General features: G+C 40.7%; 1 protein-coding gene across 1 annotated transcript; it reads right to left on the bottom strand.

Moving 5' to 3' along the window:
- Positions 1-534: 534 nt before the first annotated feature.
- Positions 535-21,577, bottom strand: LOC142101924 (uncharacterized). The gene is made up of 10 exons (XM_075186369.1): positions 21,454-21,577; positions 8,986-9,102; positions 8,707-8,799; positions 7,543-7,653; positions 7,224-7,337; positions 5,536-5,646; positions 4,023-4,127; positions 3,081-3,281; positions 1,564-1,726; positions 535-1,459 (listed from the first exon to the last, which is right to left on the bottom strand). The coding sequence occupies exons 2-10, from the start codon at positions 9,017-9,019 to the stop codon at positions 760-762; spliced, it is 1,632 nt and encodes a 543-aa protein (XP_075042470.1). The 5' UTR covers positions 9,020-9,102; positions 21,454-21,577; the 3' UTR covers positions 535-759.
- Positions 21,578-22,504: the final 927 nt, after the last annotated feature.

The following is a 22,504-nucleotide window of genomic DNA, read 5'->3' on the forward strand; positions in this document are numbered from 1 at the left end:
TCCTACAAAGTCAATCCACCTAATCTCATGCTTTAATGCAGCACAGTCCCCTACTCGGGTTCCCTTCATTAAGCCCTTCTCAACTGACCAAGTACTGATACCTAGGTTCTGAACGCTACTTCTCTTATACTCTCCATCTCCCATCAAGTTGCTTTAACTCTTAGCAATCATATTCTGCAATTTTCCTAGTAGTCTCATACATTAATAATGTCTGATTTTGTATATGGGTTGCAGCATTTTGCTTGCATGGCTACTTGTGAACCAGAGTTCATTAATGTCCCCCAGTATGTTCTCCCTAAAATCACAGGTCTACCATGCCTGAGGTTATTTCAACGTTAAAGGCTTCACAAATCTGTTGCTGGCTGTTGCCGCCCCTAGTTGTGGGCCCTGACCAATTCGGAATTCTGTGAACATTATTACATCTTGGTAAAGATCTGATTGGTTTCTGTCCAACGAACCGTATCGTCATATCACATCTTATTCTAACCCAAAGTCTTATGCCATGTGACGTGATTTTTAGTTAAACAAAGAGCCTGAAAAGCAATTCTTTAATTTCTTTCTTTTTACTTTATCCTCTTCACCTGCAATACAGGGACATCTGCAAACATTTGCTGGGCGTTACGCAGAAGTTCATAGCTATAACTGCCCTGCAAAGCAACCTATACGACATGTGAGGGTGGAAATATAAATAACATTGTAAAAAAAATAATATAATATATATATATAAAAATATACATTTCCAACGCAACAGTTTGTGGGCTACAAATCAAAGTAGTATGGAGAGTCTCTATGACTTTGCGGTGAGGGGTTGATTGAGGATGAGGAGGAGGATGGTGATGAATATGGCTGAGGACCCTGCAAGATTTCTTGTTCCTGAGAGTACTGAAATGATGGGGGCTGTGATTGGGAGGCTGTGGGTTTGTAAGATCGTTCAAACGTTGGGAGCGAGGGTTGTGGTGACGTTGGATGCTGGTAACTGTGTGTCTGGGAGGGTGTAAATAAAGTTTGTTCATAAGACGGGGCTTGCCGTGAAATATGGGTGGAGTTGACACTTTTCCATTTGGATTTTTGTGGCGTTGGCTGCACCGGCTCCATAAACCTTTTCACCACATGCATCATGCTCAACTGCATGTCAATTTTCCTGTCCTCTGGAACTTTTTTGACGAAAGGCAACAGGCTCCTTAGAAAGATCTCATCCGAATCTGTTTTTTCCTCCGTTTTCTTTTTAAGAGTGTCCATGACACTTAACAGGTGCTTTTCCCACTCACTTTCTGTCGTGTTTGCAGCTTTTTTCTTGTTTCTTTTTGGAGGTGCCACCGGGGTTGGAGCTGGTGCGGGTGGAAGAGCAGGAGGTGGTGGTGGCGGCGGCGGTGGAGGTGGAGGAGGTGGTTGTGGTGACGTTGGGCTTGCTGCTTGTTCCACATCGATTGGCTGTAATATTTCAACCGGATCCTTGATGCTGGAAGAAGACAGCGGAGCAGAGTTATTGCCCAAATCGCTAAACACAAAACATACAAATTAGCGGTTATACAGATATAAACAATATAAAACATCACCACTCACTCTCGCATCTTCATAGTGGGCTCCAAGAAGAGAAGACCATCGTAGTGGACGTATTTCCTCCTCCTGTTTGTCGGGATTCCACTTTTTTCCAGTTTCTTCTGTAACGTGAGTTCCCTCCTGAAGCAATCTTTAAGGGAGCGCCACCGCGTCTGAATTTCTTTGGCTGTAGACAGAACACAATTTTCACAAACTGTGAAAGGTACAAGCATAGCCAATAAAATAGTAATAGCTACAGACACATCTGCAACTTCCGCTCAAGTATCACTGAAAGACAGAGGAAATTTATAGTAAGTAAAATAATCACATGTATATCATGAGTGATGCCAATAGGTACACAAATTCAATGTAGCCTTGTTAACTAATTGCTTCCTATTATCCTTTCATATCTTCGTTTTAACTTACCGATAAGTTAGAATGGTGCGTGCAGGAAAGAAAAAACTTCCCTAGGTGTTCATGAAGATCTCCCTTTCTCCTATAAATGTATGAATATTATATGTTATATTTAAATAGGACCACCTGCAGTTTACGTTTAGTGGTCCTTTAATTCAAAATACTATATATAAACCCCAAATATGTGCCTCACTTGTACAGGTTTTTTTAAAAAGTAAAATCCCTGCTTACATTGCTTTTATCTATGTGGCTATTATTACTATTAAACGTTTGAGAAGAATATCTGCTGTGAAGCCAAGTATATGCCCGTTAAATAAAAGTCTGATACAAAACCGTATGTTATATTCAAGCAAAGATTTTAGAAGAAGATGTCTTTTCCATTTAGCCACCTGGAAACGTATGTCAAAGTAATTAACACAACTGATTGGCAATTCTCGCAAAGTATTCTTTTTCTTTCTTATCGGTACAGTCCTGTACTTAGAGACACAATTTGAGCATTCTATATTATACAGTATGTGTATGATATTTTACGGAAGATGTTAATGTGAGAACGATACTTTCACTGCACTCTACAGATATAAAGTGACACAGGACCATTCTATATTATATGTGTAATATTGTACGGAGGTTGTTAACATGAAAGCGATGCTTTCTCTGTACTCTACAGATATAAAGTGACCCAGGAGCATTCTATATTATGTGTAATATTGTACGGAGGTTGTTAACATGAGAGCGATGCTTTCCCTGTACTCTACAGATATAAAGTGACCCAGGAGCATTCTATATTATGTGTAATATTGTACGGAGGTTGTTAACGTGAGAGCGATGCTTTCTCTGTACTCTACAGATATAAAGTGACCCAGGAGCATGCTATATTATGTGTAATATTGTACGGAGGTTGTTAACGTGAGAGCGATACTTTCTCTGTACTCTGCAGATATAAAAGTGACACAGGAGCATCTCGCAGCTCCTGCGTTCAGAAAATAAAGCGGACAGTGTAATATTTTTATTCATTTTAAATCAGGAAATATAAAAATATACACATCACTATAAATTTCCTAAAGCAATGAGATGTATATTAACAAAGTGAATATTGGTTCAGCCCACAGAATGAAAATGAAATTTACCTTTGATATTTTTCTCTTTTTCACCACACAGCTCCCAGTCAGGAACCACAGCGGCGCAGATCTCATCCCAAGCTTTTCTCTTCTTATACCTATCAGCGTAGGAAGGCACTTTGGGGTCATACAGCTCCGGCCGATCCTGCACCATCTGAATCAGCTGATCAATGTCAATCACCATTTTGGAAGACAACCTGTGGGCCCTCCCTGGTTCGCCACATGCAGGGGAAAGGGAGGCAAAAATTGTTATTAAATCACATTTAAATCACATTAAATTGCATTCCTAGGACAGTACGTGTGTTTTCAATGCAATTTTATTTTGGTCTGTGACCAACTTCAGTGAATGTAACAAGATGCGACAGCTGGGACAGTCGTGTCGACTGGCTTATGTGGCGCCAGCTTTTTCAAGTCAGGCGCTGCTATTTTAGTGCCACTAAAATAGCTGGAAAATCGCATTGGAAAGTCACTGGCATGAATGCATCCTGAGTATGGTCACTGCACTACTTGTCACTAGTGATGAGAGCATGTGACTTCAGAAAGAGAACATGTGACTTCAGAAAGAGAACATGTGACTCCAGAAAGAGAACATGTGACTTCAGAAAGAGAACATGTGACTCCAGAAAGAGAACATGTGACTCCAGAAAGAATACATGTGACTCCAGAAAGAGAACATGTGACTTCAGAAAGAGAACATGTGACTCCAGAAAGAGAACATGTGACTCCAGAAAGAGAACATGTGACTCCAGAAAGAGAACATGTGACTCCAGAAAGAGAACATGTGACTCAGACCTAGTTAATCAGCAATGTGTAAAATATTGGACGGACAGCAATGAACAGTGAAGACCTAAAATCACTGCACTGAAAGGTGCTAATAATATCTAAAAAAGCAATAACTCAGGAAGTGCACAACACCCCTAATCTCGATGTGTCTGTGGGATAGCCACCTACCTGAACTGGTATGAGGACGACTTCCTTTCATCCCACGAGGCTGAAAATCCATCCCGTAAGGCTCTTCCTCTTCTTCCTCCTCTTTAACCTTCACTAGGACATAATCTAGGAAAATAGTTTAGCAAATCAGCTATGTAACTTTTGAAACACCAGCATCAGACAGTTTTAGGCCAGAAAAATACATGGTTATAACAACAAAAATAAACATTAAATTCAGATACACGCACAATATACACTATGTTTATTGTGAGATTTTACGGTTTCTAGGGATGACAAACATGCATGCTTCATGAGCTAGTTTTTAAGCTACCACTATAAAGAGGGAGCACGGTAGTATTAGTTCACTTTTTCATTAAAGTTTTTTTTCACCCCACTAGCATTTTTCTCCCAATGGTCCCGATTTTTGAAGGACATCCCCATACGGGGACAACAAAAGTGGTAGGACCTAACAAGAAAATAGGTGCGGTTTTACCTAATTTTGCCTGTTTGTGGATGGAGTTTGAGTAGAACAGTGGCAGGCTTATTTTGTTCCGCTTTCAAGATTCTAAACGTTGGGAGGTATGCACTAGGGAAGTCCCCAGGTAGTTATTATTTTATTGCAAGATGTGCTCACATCTTCATTGAGTTAAGCTTAGGTCGAAGCTGAAGTTAACCCGTGAGGAGAGCTGTCGTGGTCTTACTAACCACGTGGTACAGATATGAGGCTCTGGCCACACCTGCGAAGCTTTCTATGTAGAACGCTCTGTCCGTGGTTCTAACAGTCGGGAACCACATCACGGCTGCCAACACCGGCCATAGTCCTCTGCTGAGGGCAGTATGTATCAAAACATATACTGATAAGTGAATATGTGTAGGTGGTAAGGGGCTAACCTGTGACACTCCAGTTGTTGTGAAACTACAAGTCCCAGCATGCTTTGCCAATATATAGCAGCTTATTGCTGTAAGGGTATGCTGGGACTTTTAGTTTCACAACACCTGGAGTGTCACAAGTTAGCCAACAATGGTGTAGGTGGTAAGGGGCTAACTTGTGTAACAAGAAGCTAACTTAGTATATGCTTTTTTCTAACAGTAACCGGGAATAACAGAGATATATAAGAGAATCACAACAGCTTAAAAACACCTGTATAGCTGGGTGTAACTTGGCCTAATTTATTTGGTATCACTGATCCAGCGTCTTCTGTAAAAACCGCATCTGGAACGTACAGATTGAGTCGCCTCCTGTTGATGTGTTCCACTAACGCCACCAGATTGTGAACGATGCAGCAATATTATACTGCCAGATGTTTATTTCTCCCGTTCCTGGCACTATTTATCCTCCTCCCATGAAACCGATTTTTGTAAGATTTTAAATCGTTAAAAAAAGTCCTATTTTTGTAAATCCCTTCTTGGTGAATAAAACAACAGTACTCCCACATGTGAGAAGTTACTATCTGATAAACACAAGTTCTGTACCACGGTAATAATAATATAGCCACCGGGGGCGCCCTTCTATTGGGGTCTATCGGCAAGTTACCTGGGCTAGCGTCGGGGGAGCTGTACCTCTCCTCAAACTGATGATCATCCATTACATACGCCCCGTCGTCTTCTTCAATTTTCACCACAATTTCTGACTTCAGACGACGTCCTAAACAAAGCAGAAATTACATTAGTTTAATTTAGGTTTATATTCAATTTAAGCATTACTGAAAGCGCTTTCTCCAAGAATCAACATGCAATAAAACCAACAACAATGACTACAACAAGGCGTGTGACCAATAAATCGGTACACACCTTCCAGAGTCCCAAAACGCATTCAGATACACAATGCTTTCTGGACAAAAATATTGTCATCAGCTTTTGATTCTAAAGGTATTATGGATGAATCTAGTCAGCTGACATCACATCAACAGGTATAGACAGGTACCAGTCAGCTGACACCTGCAGCCATCATCATCACCATTTATACACCGCCACCAATTCCGCAGCGGTGTACAGCAAATATTTGTCATTCACATCAGTCCCTGCCCCACAGGAGCTTACAGTCTAAACTGAAACCAGGAGCAGTTCTTGAGACGGTGATCGGATCATATTCGGACATGCCTGAAAGTCCTGTCTGCAGAGGACCTGTGTTGCCTTTGATTACTCAGACTGCAGTGACAGTAACAGGCCCTCATGTGATCACTCAGCCTGAGTACCCGCATCTATCTAAGAACGTGGTCAAACTGGAAACACAACTTATTTTTCTTGATACGTCCAATGGGTTGTTGTATTAAAAACACAAATATATTGCATCAGATATTAAAATTAATTTCTTTTGTATTTCTTCTTCCCCGTTACATGGCTCTGGGGATCTTCATTGCTGAAAAAATATATTTTTAATGAGAAAGCTCTATCTGTACTGTGATAAAGCCTATCACACCACATCATCATCATCATGTATTTATATAGCGCCACTGATTCCGCAGCGCTGTACAGAGAACTCACTAACATCAGTCCCTGCCCCATTGGAGCTTATAGTCTAAATCCCCTAACATACACACACAGACACAGACAGAGACTAAGGTCAATTTGATAGCAGCCAGTTAACCTACCAGTATGTTTTTGAAATGTAGGAGGAAACCGGAGCTCCCGGAGGAAACCCACGCAAACACGGGGAGAACATACAAACTCCACACAGATAAGGCCATGGTCGCGAATCAAACTCATGACCCCAGTGCTGTGATGCAGAAGTGCTAACCACTAAGCCACCGTGGGCAGCATGGTGCCCACTTAGACCCCATTCAGATGAATATGAAGCTCACACGGCTGGGGTTACACTTCAACTTTAAATATTTATAAATTTCATGGTCAACATGAAGAAAGATCCAAAGCAAAAGACAACAGGCCGTATGAGGCTGTACTCTACACGCTATGATGCTCCCTGTTGTTGGTAGAACACTGTTCCTCTATCTCCCTAGCCAAATAGTCCTAGAGTACTGGAGGCCCTAAGAGCCCCTGGTCTAGGAATCAGGTGCATGGTCCGCCTTATGTAATAGGGCTTTTACCTCCATATGCGATGGGTGAGGCTTCGGGGGAAGGCTTGGTTTAGGCTTTAGGGGTTGGACAGCAATAACTTATTAAGAGATTGACCTCAATCTTCTTATTATGGGAAACAACTGTCTTGGAATCCTGTAACACTTCTTTCAGGTTAGTTCACAAAAAGATTTCAGAAGAACTAATCACCTGTACTCGTCTGAGGAAATTCTTCGTCTTCAAACATCCCGTCACTCCTTATATACGACTCTTCCTCATCTCCCTCGGTCTTTACCACAATATCAGGATTGCCCATTGCATAACCTTCAAAATATAAATACAAAGCTATTTCTAGGCAACAGAGTATAAGAAGTGGTGAACTGCTGAACCATCCACCAATTGCTCCAGCAGCCCCTGTGTAAACCTCTGATCACCATAAACTACAATAAATTATGGCTAATACTGGCCAGTATATAATTATATAATCCTTCATGTAATTGGTAGCAGCCTAGGTATACATACAATGTACCTGTGCTGTTCTCAGGAAGACTCTCATCCTCAGACTGCAGGTCACCCTGCATATACAGCTCTTCCTCCTGTTCAGGCTTAACGTGAGCTTCAGGCTTGATATGGGCATATCCTTCATATATAAGGGGAAAATATGTGTAGGTAAGAAAGAACAAGGCTTATTAATGGGCTATGTAGTTGTTAAATGTCCCGAATTCATACACTAATTATACCAATTACCTAAAGGTAGCTTTGGAAACGATCTTTAAAAGGTCAGCTCTGTGTGCAACCAACTGGGTTCCCAAAATTAGCATTTTGGGTTTCGCCTATTGTTAGACATGCGGAGACGGACTCATGCTCACTCCTCCTACAGCTCCTCTGTGGGTCAGGGAAGATGTCACATAAGAGGAAGCAAACACGAGTCCATCTCCACAGCCGACACTTGGCATTTGCCTACGGCGTGGGCTCTTTCCCAGGCAAAGGCAAAACTTAAGGTCGTTTAGGTCACACACTTATCTAAGATTTTCTTTAAACGTCTCTTCCATTTTACAAGCTGCATATCCCGTTATATTTAGACTATGGGGGACATATTTAATTAGGATTCGTACTGCAACATCGTGGATTTCGGGGTGTGCACGGAAATCCGCTATGTTGCGGTACCGTAATGACGCTTTATACGCGCAGCCGCGAATTGTAATTAAATACCCCCAAAGTGTTTAAAGGATGACAAGAATAAAAAAATTATGAATGAACCCTTTAAGTTTCCAAACCCATAGACATGTGATTGTCAGCTACACTTATTCTATATACACACAGCATTATATAGACTTAAAGTGACCTGTTCCTAAATGTATTCAATTATTCTAGGTCACTCAGGTTTCACGTATCCACGACTAACAACGTTATAAATAATAGAATTATATCTCCATAGATTCCCTTAGTCTGATCAGGCATGTGACATAATAAGAACATTGATGGGGAAGTACACAAAGGATGACAATCCTTTGATTCACGAGTTGGATAGCATACAGTAAAATCCCAGGTAATGTTTAACTTAAAGATGAATCGGAATTAATACGGATTTGTTACAGCGGCCACAAACTAGAGCACCAACAGTAAGTGATGCGTGTGAGACCTATACTAGGCTGGTATCCCAGGAACGTTATATTGTGATGTGAATAACCACCTGTACTGGTCTCTGGACTCTCGTCACTCTGAGGATTGTACAGTTCTTCCTCTTCTATCTTCACCATGACCCCTGGTTTTACCATGGTACATTCTACAAACAAGAGGATAACACAATTATAGTCAGTATATCAGTTATTTCCCTGCTATAGATCCTTACATGCACATTTTTGCTCTCCTACATGATATTTCCCTCCCTCCATTTCTATTTGTGAGACTTCTCCATTGTTATCCGTCCCCCACACATATAACTACTAGCAGTATAACTCTACGTACATACCAAGGGACTTAAATGAATGATAATGGTCCATCATCACTCCCTTGAATGGTCTCTCAGTAAACAGACTTTCACTTGGGGGGAGCAGGCTGCAAATCTTTCATCAAACTCAATTTGATCCTGAAAAAAAAAAAATCATTAGTGATATTTGATCAGATGCCCAACAAGAAATCAACCTGTTGTGAGTATTATGAAATGGCTAATTAATACCACCAGTGCTTGTACTTATTGTTGCCATGTAAATACTATCAGTATGTAATACATTGCTATATTTGGGTATGCACTAATAATTCTGTAGCTATAGACTATGTTGAATAGATGTGTGTTTAATAAAAGTACAAGTTGACTGAATGTGTTCTCACGAATATCAACCAGATGTGTATCTGTATTAGTCTAATTGATTAACAAGGAATCTCCGCCCAATAATTTCCACATCTAATCATCATCATCACCATTTATTTATATAGCGCCACTAATTCCGCAACACTGTAGAGAGAACTCACTCACATCAGTCCCTGCCCCATTGGGGCTTACAGTCTAAATTCCCTAACATACACACACACAGACACACAGACACACAGACTAGGGTCAATTTGTTAGCAGATAATTAACCTACCAGCATGTTTTTTGGAGTGTGGGAGGAAATCGGAGCACCCGGAGGAAACCCACGCAAACACGGGGAGAACATACAAACTCCACACAGATAAGGCCATGGTCGGGAATTGAACTTTATGACCCCAGTGCTGTAAGGCAGAAGTGCTAACCACTGAGCACCATGCTGCCCATCCGGTAGTGCATTCACGACCCACCCATAATGTACCTTGGCCAACCTCCGAAATTGTTCTCCTAATCTTTTAAACCTGATGTATCGGTGGTTACTGTGAAGTAATAAGGTGAAGTAAGAACCATGGGACCGCCACCGTTCCCTTGGTTGCGAAGCTCTGCAGACCCCCACCTACTGTGACCCCACACGGTTGAGGAGCAGAAGACAGAAGCAAACAATGCTCACAACCATATTCCAACAGTTTTGGGAGCAGCGGTTCCAGAGCAAATCGTAAAAGATAAGACAGTTGAGTGGCTAATAGACCTCTGTGGTCCACCTATACTCTGGCTCTAGAGGACCCAACTACATCGTTGGTTGGATTAAAGAAAACATACGTCCATCAAGTTCAAACATCCGTCCTTAAGCCCATAGTTGATCCAGAAGAAGGCAAATAAAAAAATAAAAAAAACACAGTCTATAAAGCATTAATACTATTAGCCATTTATATTCTGTTTTGTTATGAAAATATCCATTTCTTTCCTAAACTTTAGGAGGGTGTTTGCATAGAGGACCTATTGGCAGATGGGTCAACTAAAATGAAGGCAAATAAACAAAGACAGAAGCAGGACAATAAGCCCATCATTGTACAGTAGCATCACGCTGAGAGCTTTCAAGACCATTTAATTCTACAAAGACCAATATTTGTTGTGATATATTGTGCCTTAAGCTTTATGAGCATTGAAAAATTTGATTAGCTGACCTGTGTTAGTTGTTTATCCCGACTGTTCTTATCTATTTATCTTAAACGTATCAGAATTTTATGGTCGCAACGAGTTTTCATTGAATGAAATTTCAGTGGGAATTAATAGGGAGTTCCATAAGTTTTGCTCATAAAAGCAGAAAGGGTTTTTGAGAAACCAGGAAAATCTAGTTTTGTATCTTAGACTAGAAATTTTGTACGATTTTGTATGTGTGGCTCCTTATTCTTTACCACATCGTCAGCAATGTTTTGATAATGTAATGTTGCGTCTATGTTTCTTTTTCTGTACCAACATGAATTTAATTTACAGCCGGTTACTTGAGAAGTGACTTAGAAGAAATACCCAGTGCTAGTAGTTTGTGTGTCTTGCCATCACTAATATCGTCGACTTCAGATCTATTCCAAAGTTCTTCAAATGCCCAGTGATACATACATGTGTTTCTATTAAAGTATTTTTATTATTATTATTATTAATTTTTATTTGTAAGGCGCCACAAAGTGTCCTCAGCGCCGTACAGGAACAAACAGTAGGACAGTACAAGGTAAGACATTACAGTACAATAAACAAACATCACAATAAGTTCCGAGCACAGCGAGGGCACAGCAACAGATTTAAGAGTTTAGTAAAGAAGAGCTTTAGAAAAAGAAGCAAGTTAAGAGCTTAGAAAAGAGGCAGTGAAAAGCGTGAGCGGAGTCGGTGGTCGGGAGGCTAAAGAAGGAGATGGGAAGAAGAGCTAAGGAGCAGAGTAAAAAGTGGGGAAACAGGAGGAGAGAGGACCCTGCTCAGAGGAGCTTGCAATGTAAGGGGAAAGGTGGACAAACTGAAGACATGGGGAAGGCGAAATGTGGACAGGATGGAACGGGGCGAGAAGGAGGAAGGGGAGAGAGGGACAGGTAGGTAGTTAGGCCGATGACTGAAAGGCTTTTAAGAAGAGATGGGTTTTTAATGCCCGTTGGAAGGTGCTAAGATTTGGGGAGGTTCTGATAGCATGAGGGAGATTGTTCCAATGGAGGGGTGCAGCACGGGAGAAGTCTTGAATACGTGAGTGGGAAGAGGTGATTAGGGGGGAGGAAAGGCGACGATCGTTGGCTGAAAGCAGAGGGCGGGAAGGAGTGTGAATAGAGAGGAGGTTGGAGATGTAGGGAGCAGTGGAGTTGACGAGAGCCTTGTAGGTGAGGGTGAGGAGCTTGAAGAGGATTCTGTAGGAGAAGGGGAGTCTGGTATTCACTCCATGTAAGGAATCAAAATTGTTTAGTACTGTAGTGAGCGGAAAGGGATGTGAACAGTTGTTTGATTTCTGTAGCTAATTCCAAAGTTTTAACATTGGAAAAATAAAATATTGAGATCTTGTTGTGTAGATTGGAAGATATCCAACTGAGATTTCCAAGAAGAACCTCTGGGAAACTTGTCAATATTTACTCCTCAGTTACTGTAATATTTTCATGAGAAGAAGCTAATAGGTCTCTGTATCAGGACACTGAGGAATAGATATGTTTAATAGCAGGATATATCTAAATTAAAATGAGCTCAGCGTTAATACGAATCTCCTTTAGTTCGTTTGGAAAGGACATTTTGGGAGAGTGAGATGCAAGATAAGGAAGCCAATTTATATTCCATTACCAATATAGTTAGATCCCCAGATTTTTTTTTATTTTCCCTTATGCCATTGTCAGGGGTACCAATTACTAGAACAAGTATTATAGGGGAAAAGGAGAACCATTCATACTGCCAATGTCTAATAGCGAGTAGAAAGAAATCTGTCCAAGTCCAGTGTTTTAAGCTTTCTTCTAAATAAATATAACTATAGAAAGCATGGAAGACATATCTGCTACCTTATAACTTTTATCTTTAATAGATGAGACAAAAGCAGAGGTTCCATTGTCACATTTGTTGTAATATTTGACCATTTCCTTTTGTAGGTATTCAGTTTCCTTTGTGCAGTTGAGATGTAGTGACCGTCAGTTCTGATCAATGTGTCCGGGTTGTTGCTTGTTTTTTGTTATGAGAAAATCATTTTACTCATTGCATTGTTTCTTAGAACCTTTGCGCATTAGACGGCCTACGATGACGGAAACGTTGTCCTCCCAGACTAGTGTTGTAGAGGTATGTAATTATGTATTTTCTCTGCTATGTCAGTTTTAATATTATGGTAAATGATTACTGATTCTTTTAATCTCCATGTGAATTAGGTAGGCGATTGGTTTGGGAGGTTGATTGTGAGAAGATGGAGCATTGTCTATCATCATCATCAGCTATTTATATAGCGCCACTAAATCCACAGCGCTGTACAGAGACCTCGCTCACATCAGTCCCTGCCCCATTGGAGCTTACAGTCAAAATTCCCTAACATACACACACTGAGAGAAACTAAGGTCAATTTAATAGCAGCCAATTAACCTACTAGTATGTTTTTGAAGTTTGGGAGGAAACCCACACAAACACGGGGAGAAGATACAAACTTCACACAGATATTATAGTCCATGGTCGGGAATCAAACTCATGACACCAGTGCTGTGAGGAAGAAGTGCTAACCACTGAGCCACCCTGCTGCCCCGTCTATGGTTCATATGTCTATGTTTTATGAATATGTAATCCAATCTGGAGTATTATACTATGGCATGGAATAGTATGCAGTATTCTTACTGCAATGATTTCCATGAATCTTTTAGTTGTGAGTTGTGTCCATCATTTTTAGAGCAGTGTAAGAAAAGTGTAATTGACCTGAGGATGTATTAAGGAGAAGACTGATATCTTGGGTAAACAGTTACTTTGTTTGTGTTTTAAATCTACCATAAGCCTGGGTCTTATCTGTTATATATTTAACCAGAGAGTGTTAGAAATCATTTCCAAAAGACAGTTTCTGTCTCTGCATAATATAAAACTAAAGTGGACAAAAAAATAGATAAAAATCAAGAAAGGCTGTTAAAAAACTTATATGAAAAGGCCATAAATATTATCTATAAATAAGCCAAATTTATTATATATTAAATAGGTATTACACAGGATGAATCTCATTGTTGGACTGCAGTGATATTATCTAACCAACCAGAGAAAACAACTAGGATAATACAATACAATGAAACATAATGAATGGCACCAGTTACTTGAATGGGAAAGGTATATTGTATGGTGCTGCGTTTGGGCTACGTGTCCTCGTCTCTCGTGTTCGCAGGATGTTTGGATGTAATGTGGGTGATACGATACTCTTCTGTGTTGTATACTTCTGTTATGTTACATTTTGTGGGAGTCTTAGACCCGACTTTCCTGGATCTGTGAAATGTGGATCCGTTTCAGTCGGGGGCAATTCTTGTAAGAATTTAGGCAGGTCTTTGGGTGTTTTAAGCCATAGGGTTTACACCCTAGTAGGAGACAACAGCCTCATGTGATTTGAGAGGATAAGAGGGTAGGTTTATATCTCAGTTGTAATAGACCAAACAGAATGTGCAGTCCATGATATTCAAATTCATCTGATTTTACATTTTATGCTTTAGTCATATATTCTTCTTTCTGGTGCATACGACGCCCTCTGCGTGGTATGTACACTAGTATGACAGGGTCGGCCCCTATGGGTTCCAGAGCTGTCAAAATCCATCCCGGCATTCAGGGGTCTTCCTGAATTATTGCTGAATATTATTATTTCAGAGTGTGAAACAGATTCATGGGTCCCTTTTAGAGTTTTCTTTCTTCTGTCCGGGTTTACTATACGGTCAGTCTACCTCTTTAGGTCTAAAATCTAACCTTGCTGGTAGTTCTATTTATCCTGGTTGTTGTCTCTTAGGACTAATCACACTATCGTGCATCCATCAGATATCAGGGGGTAAAATGTATAAAATCCTGATTTCTGCAAGTCATCGGAAATCAGCAACTTTGCAGGAGAAATTTAAAGCGGCGATGGCATGTCAACTTACCCCCAGATCTGATTTGTGTGATTAAGGGGGGAATTCAATTAGCCGCCAAGTGTCTCCGGAATGTCTGCAAGACACTTCGCGGCGGAGCTTTCATAGAAATCTCTGCTCATTTTTCCTTGCACCACAAAATGAGTGGAGATTTCTACCGTAATTGCTGTCAACGTGCGCAGCACAATGTCCACGCACCACATCGCCAGCAACTGAATTACTCCCCCTAACTCTTTCTAAACTGATTTTACTTCCTGGAACAATATCTCAATGTCCTTCTTTGTAGGAAGGGAATTAAGAATCGTTTTAGCATGAAAATCTTTGCCAATATCTCTAGGATAATCAAGTTCACTTTCTTGCAGTTCTTCCTGGTAAGTTCACTCACCTCACTGTACCATCGGATACAAACTGCATAAAACACAGACTACCATACAAACTGTTTCCTACTTACATAATAGTATAACAATATTTTACACCATTGTACAATGAGGTGCTAAAGATTAATCCCATGACATTCAAAAATAACATGCAGTTTCTCCTGAAATCATCTTTCAACATGCACAGCTGGAATCTGACTGAACAACAAACGGGCAGCCCTTTCGTCTAAACAGCGGATCCAGGTAAACTGCTTCGGAACATTATATAGAAAAAGTACTTATGTTGTAATGTATATCTGGTAGATCATATGTTAGGCATTGAGTAGAATTTGCAAATGTATCCTCTTAAAAAGATTTTACATTTTTCCTTAAAATATAGTAACACGACATTCAGAATTATTAAACACTGTTTTGTGAATTATTAATTATTACCACATAATTGTTAAAATGTTATTTGTTCTTTCTCAGAGATTAATTTTAGTGAATCAATCTGTAGATTAAAGTCTAAACTGTATTAATCCCGGCACAGCCATCTAACAATGTTGAATTAAGAATTTTTAACAAAGTAAATACAGTTGGCCTGATTCATTAAGGAAAGTAAAGCAAAAAAATTAGTATCTTTGAACCTTGGCACAACCATGTTGCAATGCAAGGGGTGCACATGAGTTTATTATTTTGCACATAAAGAAAATATTATATGTTTATTCATCTATCACACAAATACTCAATAACTTTATTTTTACACTGAAATGAAAAGTTGATCTACGACATGCCCTACCCCAAATATAAATCTGTCCTCCCATTTTAAATTTACCTCCCCCTCCAATGCAACATGGTTTTGCCACGGTTTAAAGTTACTCATTTTTTTTGCTTCGCTTTACTTTCCTTGATGAATCATCATCATCACCACCATTTATTTATATAGCGCCACTAATTCCGCAGCGCTGTACAGAGAACTCACTCATATCAGTCCCTGCCCCATTGGGGCTTATAGTCTAAATTCCCTAACACACACACACACACACACACACACACACACACACACAGAGAATAGGGTCAATTAGTTAGCAGCCAATTAACCGACCAGTATGTTTTTTGGAGTGTGGGAGGAAACCAGAGCACCCGGAGGAAACCCACGCAAACACAGGGAGAACATACAAATTGCTCACAGATAAGACCATGGTCGGGAATTGAACTCATGACCCTAGTGCTGTAAGGTAGAAGTGCTAACTACTAAGCCACCGTGCTGCCCACGGGTGTACATGAATCATTAACACCAACAAACTTGGTGTACATTGAATTTGATAGCAGTCAATATACCAGTCACTAGTACAGTTTATACTGGATCCATCACTGCTTTCGTTCAGCAGATTCCTGACCCAATTCTATCCTGCACCACTCAAACCTCCGTAGCGACAGCATCACTAAGATGTGCTCGTTCTGCCTACCTGCGTTCTAACACTAAATATAATTTGCGGCACATGATGATTGGCTTCATAACCCTTGTTTCCTGTAATCCGTGTCCCTCTGGCCTCTAATATCACATGATCCCGTGAAACACTGAACTAATCCATTTTCCACCCTAGTTCACATGATGATTTTTTCCCTTTCGCCTCTGGATAACATCCAGCGGTAACTCATCTATCAGGGTAAAGCCTCAGCGCGGCCATTCAAAGCCAAGAAAGGCTTTTCCCAGGACACAAGACGGAGAGCATCTTCCTGTATCCTGGCCCCCCAGGAGAGATCCATAAACACATCAGCAGAATCAGCTACAGCACAGCAATCATTTTTAGCACAGACACATTTTCCCGGGTGAATATGGATGCTCAGAAAGTTACATAACAGCTGAAAATGTCTGCTCTAAATTACAAGTCATTAAATGACATTGATTTCTTTCCAGTCCGGACACTACAGACGTTTACTGCTTTGTCCCTATTCATCCTGCACATCGCCACTTCTCTATGTCTTCCCACCACTGACCTGAATCCACAGTGACAGCTCTGACCACCCTCTTTATATATATATTACACATCGATGCCCTGAACCCATAACAGCCCGGGTCCCATCCTGTCTAATAACTGCTGTCATTCCTCTTTCCCACAGAATGTACATATTTCGCTCTCCACACATTCCATAGGTAAATCTGTAGAACTCGGCACTCCCTTTTCTTAGGGTATTTCTGTACATGTACAGTAAAGTACATTAGTCTCTAATTGTGTATCACAGCAAGGGTGCATTATCAATTCATGTTTTAGTCCAAAAAAGGATCGAAGCAAAGATCAGGATACATTTGCTTTTTTTCTTTAAATAGTATTTTACTGCATGGGTGTAATTTTTCATGGAAAGCTAAGCACAAGAAGGTACTTTAGAAAAGAATAAACCCCTATGGTGAATTGCAAACTGCCTAGTGCTGGTTTACCTTATTTGATTGAAATTGAATTTATTGTGGATTCCCCCATGTTCCATCCGGGGTTTACACAAATTTTGTCTTTCTTTGAAAAATATATGATGGGGGATTGACGTTACATTCCCCAGTGTAACAGAGACTACTGAGGCATGCTCTCATGTTAGCATAGCGTGCACAGGCCGTCCACTGGGAGAGGGGCTGGAATAGCAGCACCAGTCAACGAAAGCAGAGACCACATCTAACAGTATAAAACCTCATCTATCACAGATTGCCTCTTACATGATGGTTAAGGGCAAAATACAACAATAAAGTACTTCAGACACACTTAAATATGCTGTAGTTCTGTCATTTTGCTTCAGAAAGCCTCATATTTTATATACATAAACTTACAGTGCTGAGTGCTTACTAACATTGCTGCTCTATATAGTCTCATATGCAGATGAAGTGCAGTTAAGGGCATTAGAAATGCAATATTACTTAGCACACGTATTTACTGTTGGGATCAGGAGATTTGTATAGACCAGCAGAGTCGGACTTGTCAAGAGAAGCAGTTTCTTGAGTCCTGTCTGTGCCGCGTATTTCACTGCTGACAATATGGGCGGCACAATCCATCAGTTGATCTCTGGGTGAGCCCAATAAACTGCGGTCTGGATGGGACCCATCTGTTCCTGCACGCTAAGGGGGAGATTAAATTGGCCACAACGTCAGTTTTTAGTTAACGCAGCGTTAAAACTCGTGCAATTCAATTGAAAAAGAGGTAACGCTGCCCCAGCGCGTTAATCATTGGTGCTAGCAAATTTTTAGGGTAGTGAAGGGGAGAGTTTAACGCGGTCATGTATTAAAAAAAAAGGATTGTCATACATTTGCATACATTAGATTGCATTACACAACCTTTCTATTTGATAATATCTACATACTGTACTTTCTTTTAGCATATTTTTTCATTTTACACTATAGAATTATCTATACCATCTCAAAATAATTAAGTACATACATATTAGTACAAAACACATACATAAATATAAGTGATTTATTTATTTTTATGGTTTGTTTGTTTTTTATTATTTTTTTTAAATAAAATCAACTTTTTCATGTTATGCATTACTGATAAACATAGTTTTTTTTTTTTTTTTTCAATTAATACCTGATTTCAAATAGTTTTCTTAGGTTTTTACACACCCCAAAGGGGTGCGAGATAAAACAGCCTGGCCGCGTTAAAAAACAATTGAATAGCTTTTAACGCAACGGGCTCTCACCCACCCTATACTTTCAATAGATCTTCTACTGGAGCGCAATAGGACCGTTTGATGGAAAAAACGCTGCGTTAAAAGATGGAATTGAACCGCGGGTAAAGTTAACCTGCTCGAAAATGATAAAAAAATACGTTAAAATGAATTAACGCGGTGTTATGAAAAAACTCGCGGTTAATTGAATTCCCCCCTAGGGGTCAAAGGGGAGGGGAGAGGATAAAATACATTTAGTACCAATGTATCGCTATAACTGTAATTTCCCACCTTGTGTCCTCTTCTCATTCATTTCCTCCTCATTCACTCTCCTTGACTCATCTCTACTCTATGCTGGCTATGTTTCTTTTTGCACTACCTGTGCGTGTACAACAACTCAGGAACATGGCCGCCCTGCTTTCTGCGCCCTCTATATACAGCGGCGCTGGCGTGGGAATCATCGTGGTCACGTTTCTGCCCTGATCTGCCGCTCGCAGGCGTTTTCAAAGTTCATTGAGGAATCAGATTTCTGGCTTTTCAGGTTTACCGGACAAATGGTAAGAAAACTCTCAGAGGGGCGGTTTTATTTTTCTTGTTAAAACCCAACTACTTAATTATAACTGAAACTATCCCTTCTTCTCTATCAGGACTATTTCCAGATCCTTGAGGTGAAGGTGTATTAAAAATAGTGAAAACAACAGAAATCTCTGTTTATGAAACATCCAAAGCATGCACATCTGACAGTCACGTAAACAGATTGTAGTGTTACCCATGATACATTGATGAATATGGAGGCGTCTCACAATCTAAAAACATAAATGATATATGGTGAAATGATTGGATACAATTTGCAATTGTCTAACAATGCTTTATTTGCTTTTGTTCTGGATAGTTTGACTTATTGTCAACCATGACAGCAGCATTGAAAATAAACACATATATATATATATATATATATATATATATATATATATAAAAAAGCATTTATATAAAAAGTGCAATTTTAAGGTTTTAAAGAGGATGCACAGAGTTTTTCACAGTGACATCCACTTAAGTTGATCTGAGAAAAGATATCCTGACCACACAGATCAACACGGAGAATGTACTACTAATACACGCCAAGTTCTTCAAACACAGATGGACCCAAAATACTACAGACTGCATTCAGAATCCCTCCTGCATTTAAAAACAATACTGAGTTCTCCGTAGAGATCCAAGTTCTTTATATCAAAGTATGTGTTCATGGAAGTGACCTTCGCCAACATAAAAAAAATCATCATCGTCATCAACAGATATATTTATATAGTGCCAATAATTCTGCAGCGATGTACAGAGAACTCACTCACATTTGTCCCTGCCCCCATGGGAGGGGGCAGTGAGAGATGTCCAAGTTCCCCAACATATACACACAGACAGACTAGGGTCGATTTGATAGCTGCCAACTTACCTACTAGTATGTTTTTGGAGTGTGGGAGGAAACCGGAGCACCGGGAGGAAACCCACACAAACAAGGTGAGAAGATACAAACTCCACACAGCTAAGGCCATGGTCGGGGAATGGAACTTATGACCTCAGTGCTGTGAGGCAGAAGTGCTAACCACTAAGCCACCATGATGCCCAATAAAAAATTCCCTACATGTACACACCTTAAACAACAAAAGAGGTACACATGGAGTCAGAACAAGCTCTGAAACATACACAGAAGTATAGCAACATCTTTATCCTGTCTTCAGTAGTATAAAACTGTTTTTGGGCTTATACTATGTGCGCCACTACTGTCTAGCGATGTTTTTTATTATTATTATTTTTTATCTTCTAATAAAATTAAAACATAGTCTATTTTTTTTTTTTTTAGCAAACACTGGACAGCCCATGGATGCTGCTTGATCAATCCATCAGTCATTTGTAGTGTTTGTCATAGTGACCGCTCAACCACTCCGCTCCACCTCTGACCTTCGCCTCTTTCCTCTTATAACTTGTCATACACCCCCCCCCCCCCCCCCCCCTCTGGTACTCCTCATTGTCTCCCCCTACCAGACTCTACCCCAACCCAACAATCTGTTAAATAAAACCCATTTCATCATGCTTGCCCACTCTAGACCCCCTGTACACTCCTTCTACTTTCTCCGTCCACCACGTCCATTTATATCTCATCTGCCCCAACTAGCTCTCATTACCACCTCCCTTTAAAATGTAAGCTCTTGCAGAAAGGACCCTCTACCTTAAGTCACATGGCTGTCCACTTAGGGGCGGACCTAGACTTTTTCTTCAGGGGGGTGTTAGCAGAATCATGCCCTCCTGCACTCTGATCGACCCCGCCTCCTCCAGCACTTTGATTGGCTTTCTCAGCCGCAATTTAAAGGTATGTGAAGTGCTCTTGGGGGAGGGTGATTGGGGCAATCGCCCTCCCGCCCCCCCCCTTCTGGCTCCACTCTCCCTAGTATGTCTCGGCCATATCTTATGCAGAACTATAACTGCGTGCAATGCTATTTGTTTGCTCACATCATTGACACCTGTATCTGCGCCAGCCGTAATTCTTCATGCAAGACTCATTCTTTAATTTCTGCCTTACTGTGCTTTTACCTGTCATTGCAGCAATGCCTTTATTTGTATGCTTAATTGTATCTGATATCATGCTTACGGTATGCTGCATGTCATATCTGTATGATGATACTAGGGAATCTGTGGTGCCCTATTGATGATGATCCCTATTTATCTTGCAGCAGTGATGGTCCACTGAACACATTACACCACCTATGGATGTAACACCTGTACCATGCATGTGATACAATAACACAAGGTGTATATGACCTGTGCTCCCTGTATACAAGAAAGTAGGGATAGAGTGGTCTAACAGCTGGGCACCTGCAGGCTCAGATGTCTGGGCACCTGCAGCCCTGGCACTTGCAGGCAGTGATGGCAGAGGGTCAGGTATACAGATACAGAGCGGGTCACTGCAGGGTGCCGGGCAGTGATGGAGCCCAGGGCTGTCTGTGACCCGTCATGGCGGTGACCCCACCCCAGAGTTATGGATGACATCTAACCTGCGCACATCCGGCTGTGACCTCCGCTCAGTGTCCGGGCAGCAGCGTCCTCAGGTGAATATTACACCGCGGAGCAGCCGGTCACCTGCGGCAGCCATTACTGGGCAGGGGGCGTGCCTGACAGCGCCGGCCGCCGATTGGCCAGGTGTTAGCCTGTCAGAGCGAGGGCTTCTGGGAATGTGTGTTCTACGACTAGTACAGTGACTGAGAATCCACTCCGCCAGAACTACATCTCCCGACATACATCGCGCCGTTTAAAGGATCATGTTACGAGCAGCGGGCCAATGAGAGCAGGGAGAGGGGCAGCTGTCGCAGCGTGAGGGATGCGATGGGCCTTGTGCAGACGGGCGACTATTACTGTAGCATCAGGAATAGAACAGCTGCAGGGATGTCATGGGATCTGTGCTGCAGATACTGGTTGTGTGAGATGAGGGAATCCATGGTGCACTCTACAGTGTATCATGTGACCAGTATTATATGTCCAATATCAGATACCAGACACTAGCAAATTATAAGATGTGCTGAACAAATCTGTTTGCCCCAATAATCGTATGTTTAGAACATAAATCAATACAAAATGGTTTTGATATGGTCATTTGTGTGTCTGGGCCAACAGCTGAAAGCCTTATCCTATACACAATCAGGCATTTGAATGTGTTTTGTGCAATTAATAATACAAATAGTGTAATTTTAAGCATATATATATATATATATATATATATATATATATATATATATATATATATATATATATATATATATATTGTAAATGCTGTTCAATTATATCCATTTACGTCAAGAAATCAGAAATGTGCCCAATAAATTTTTGCTATGCCCCAAAAGTTGCTGCCTCAGGAGGCTAGTCAGTAATTTCTAACCTTCAATACACACGTTACACATTGTCCTGTCTATGCTATCATCAGGTGAAAGGAAAACTACCCCTGGTGATGCATTCATTTAGCTCACACAGCATATATCCATAATGGCTGCCCGTATGTCACTAAATTGGAAGCAGGTCCAGTAATTAAGTAGGGAGCTTCAAATTTGCTAA

Source organism: Mixophyes fleayi, chromosome 9, assembly GCF_038048845.1.
Source record: "Mixophyes fleayi isolate aMixFle1 chromosome 9, aMixFle1.hap1, whole genome shotgun sequence".
Lineage (NCBI taxonomy): Eukaryota > Metazoa > Chordata > Amphibia > Anura > Limnodynastidae > Mixophyes > Mixophyes fleayi.

What these genes read in the sequence shown, in the direction of transcription:
- LOC142101924 (XM_075186369.1), bottom strand. Translation starts at nt 9,019, where the DNA reads ATGATGGACCATTATCATTCATTTAAGTCCCTTG. An exon ending in GAGTCCAGAGACCAGTACAG is followed by an intron (nt 7,654 to 8,706) that starts GTGGTTATTCAC and finishes TTATATATGAAG; the next exon opens with GATATGCCCATATCAAGCCT. An exon ending in CCCACTATGAAGATGCGAGA is followed by an intron (nt 1,460 to 1,563) that starts GTGAGTGGTGAT and finishes GTCTTCTTCCAG; the next exon opens with CATCAAGGATCCGGTTGAAA.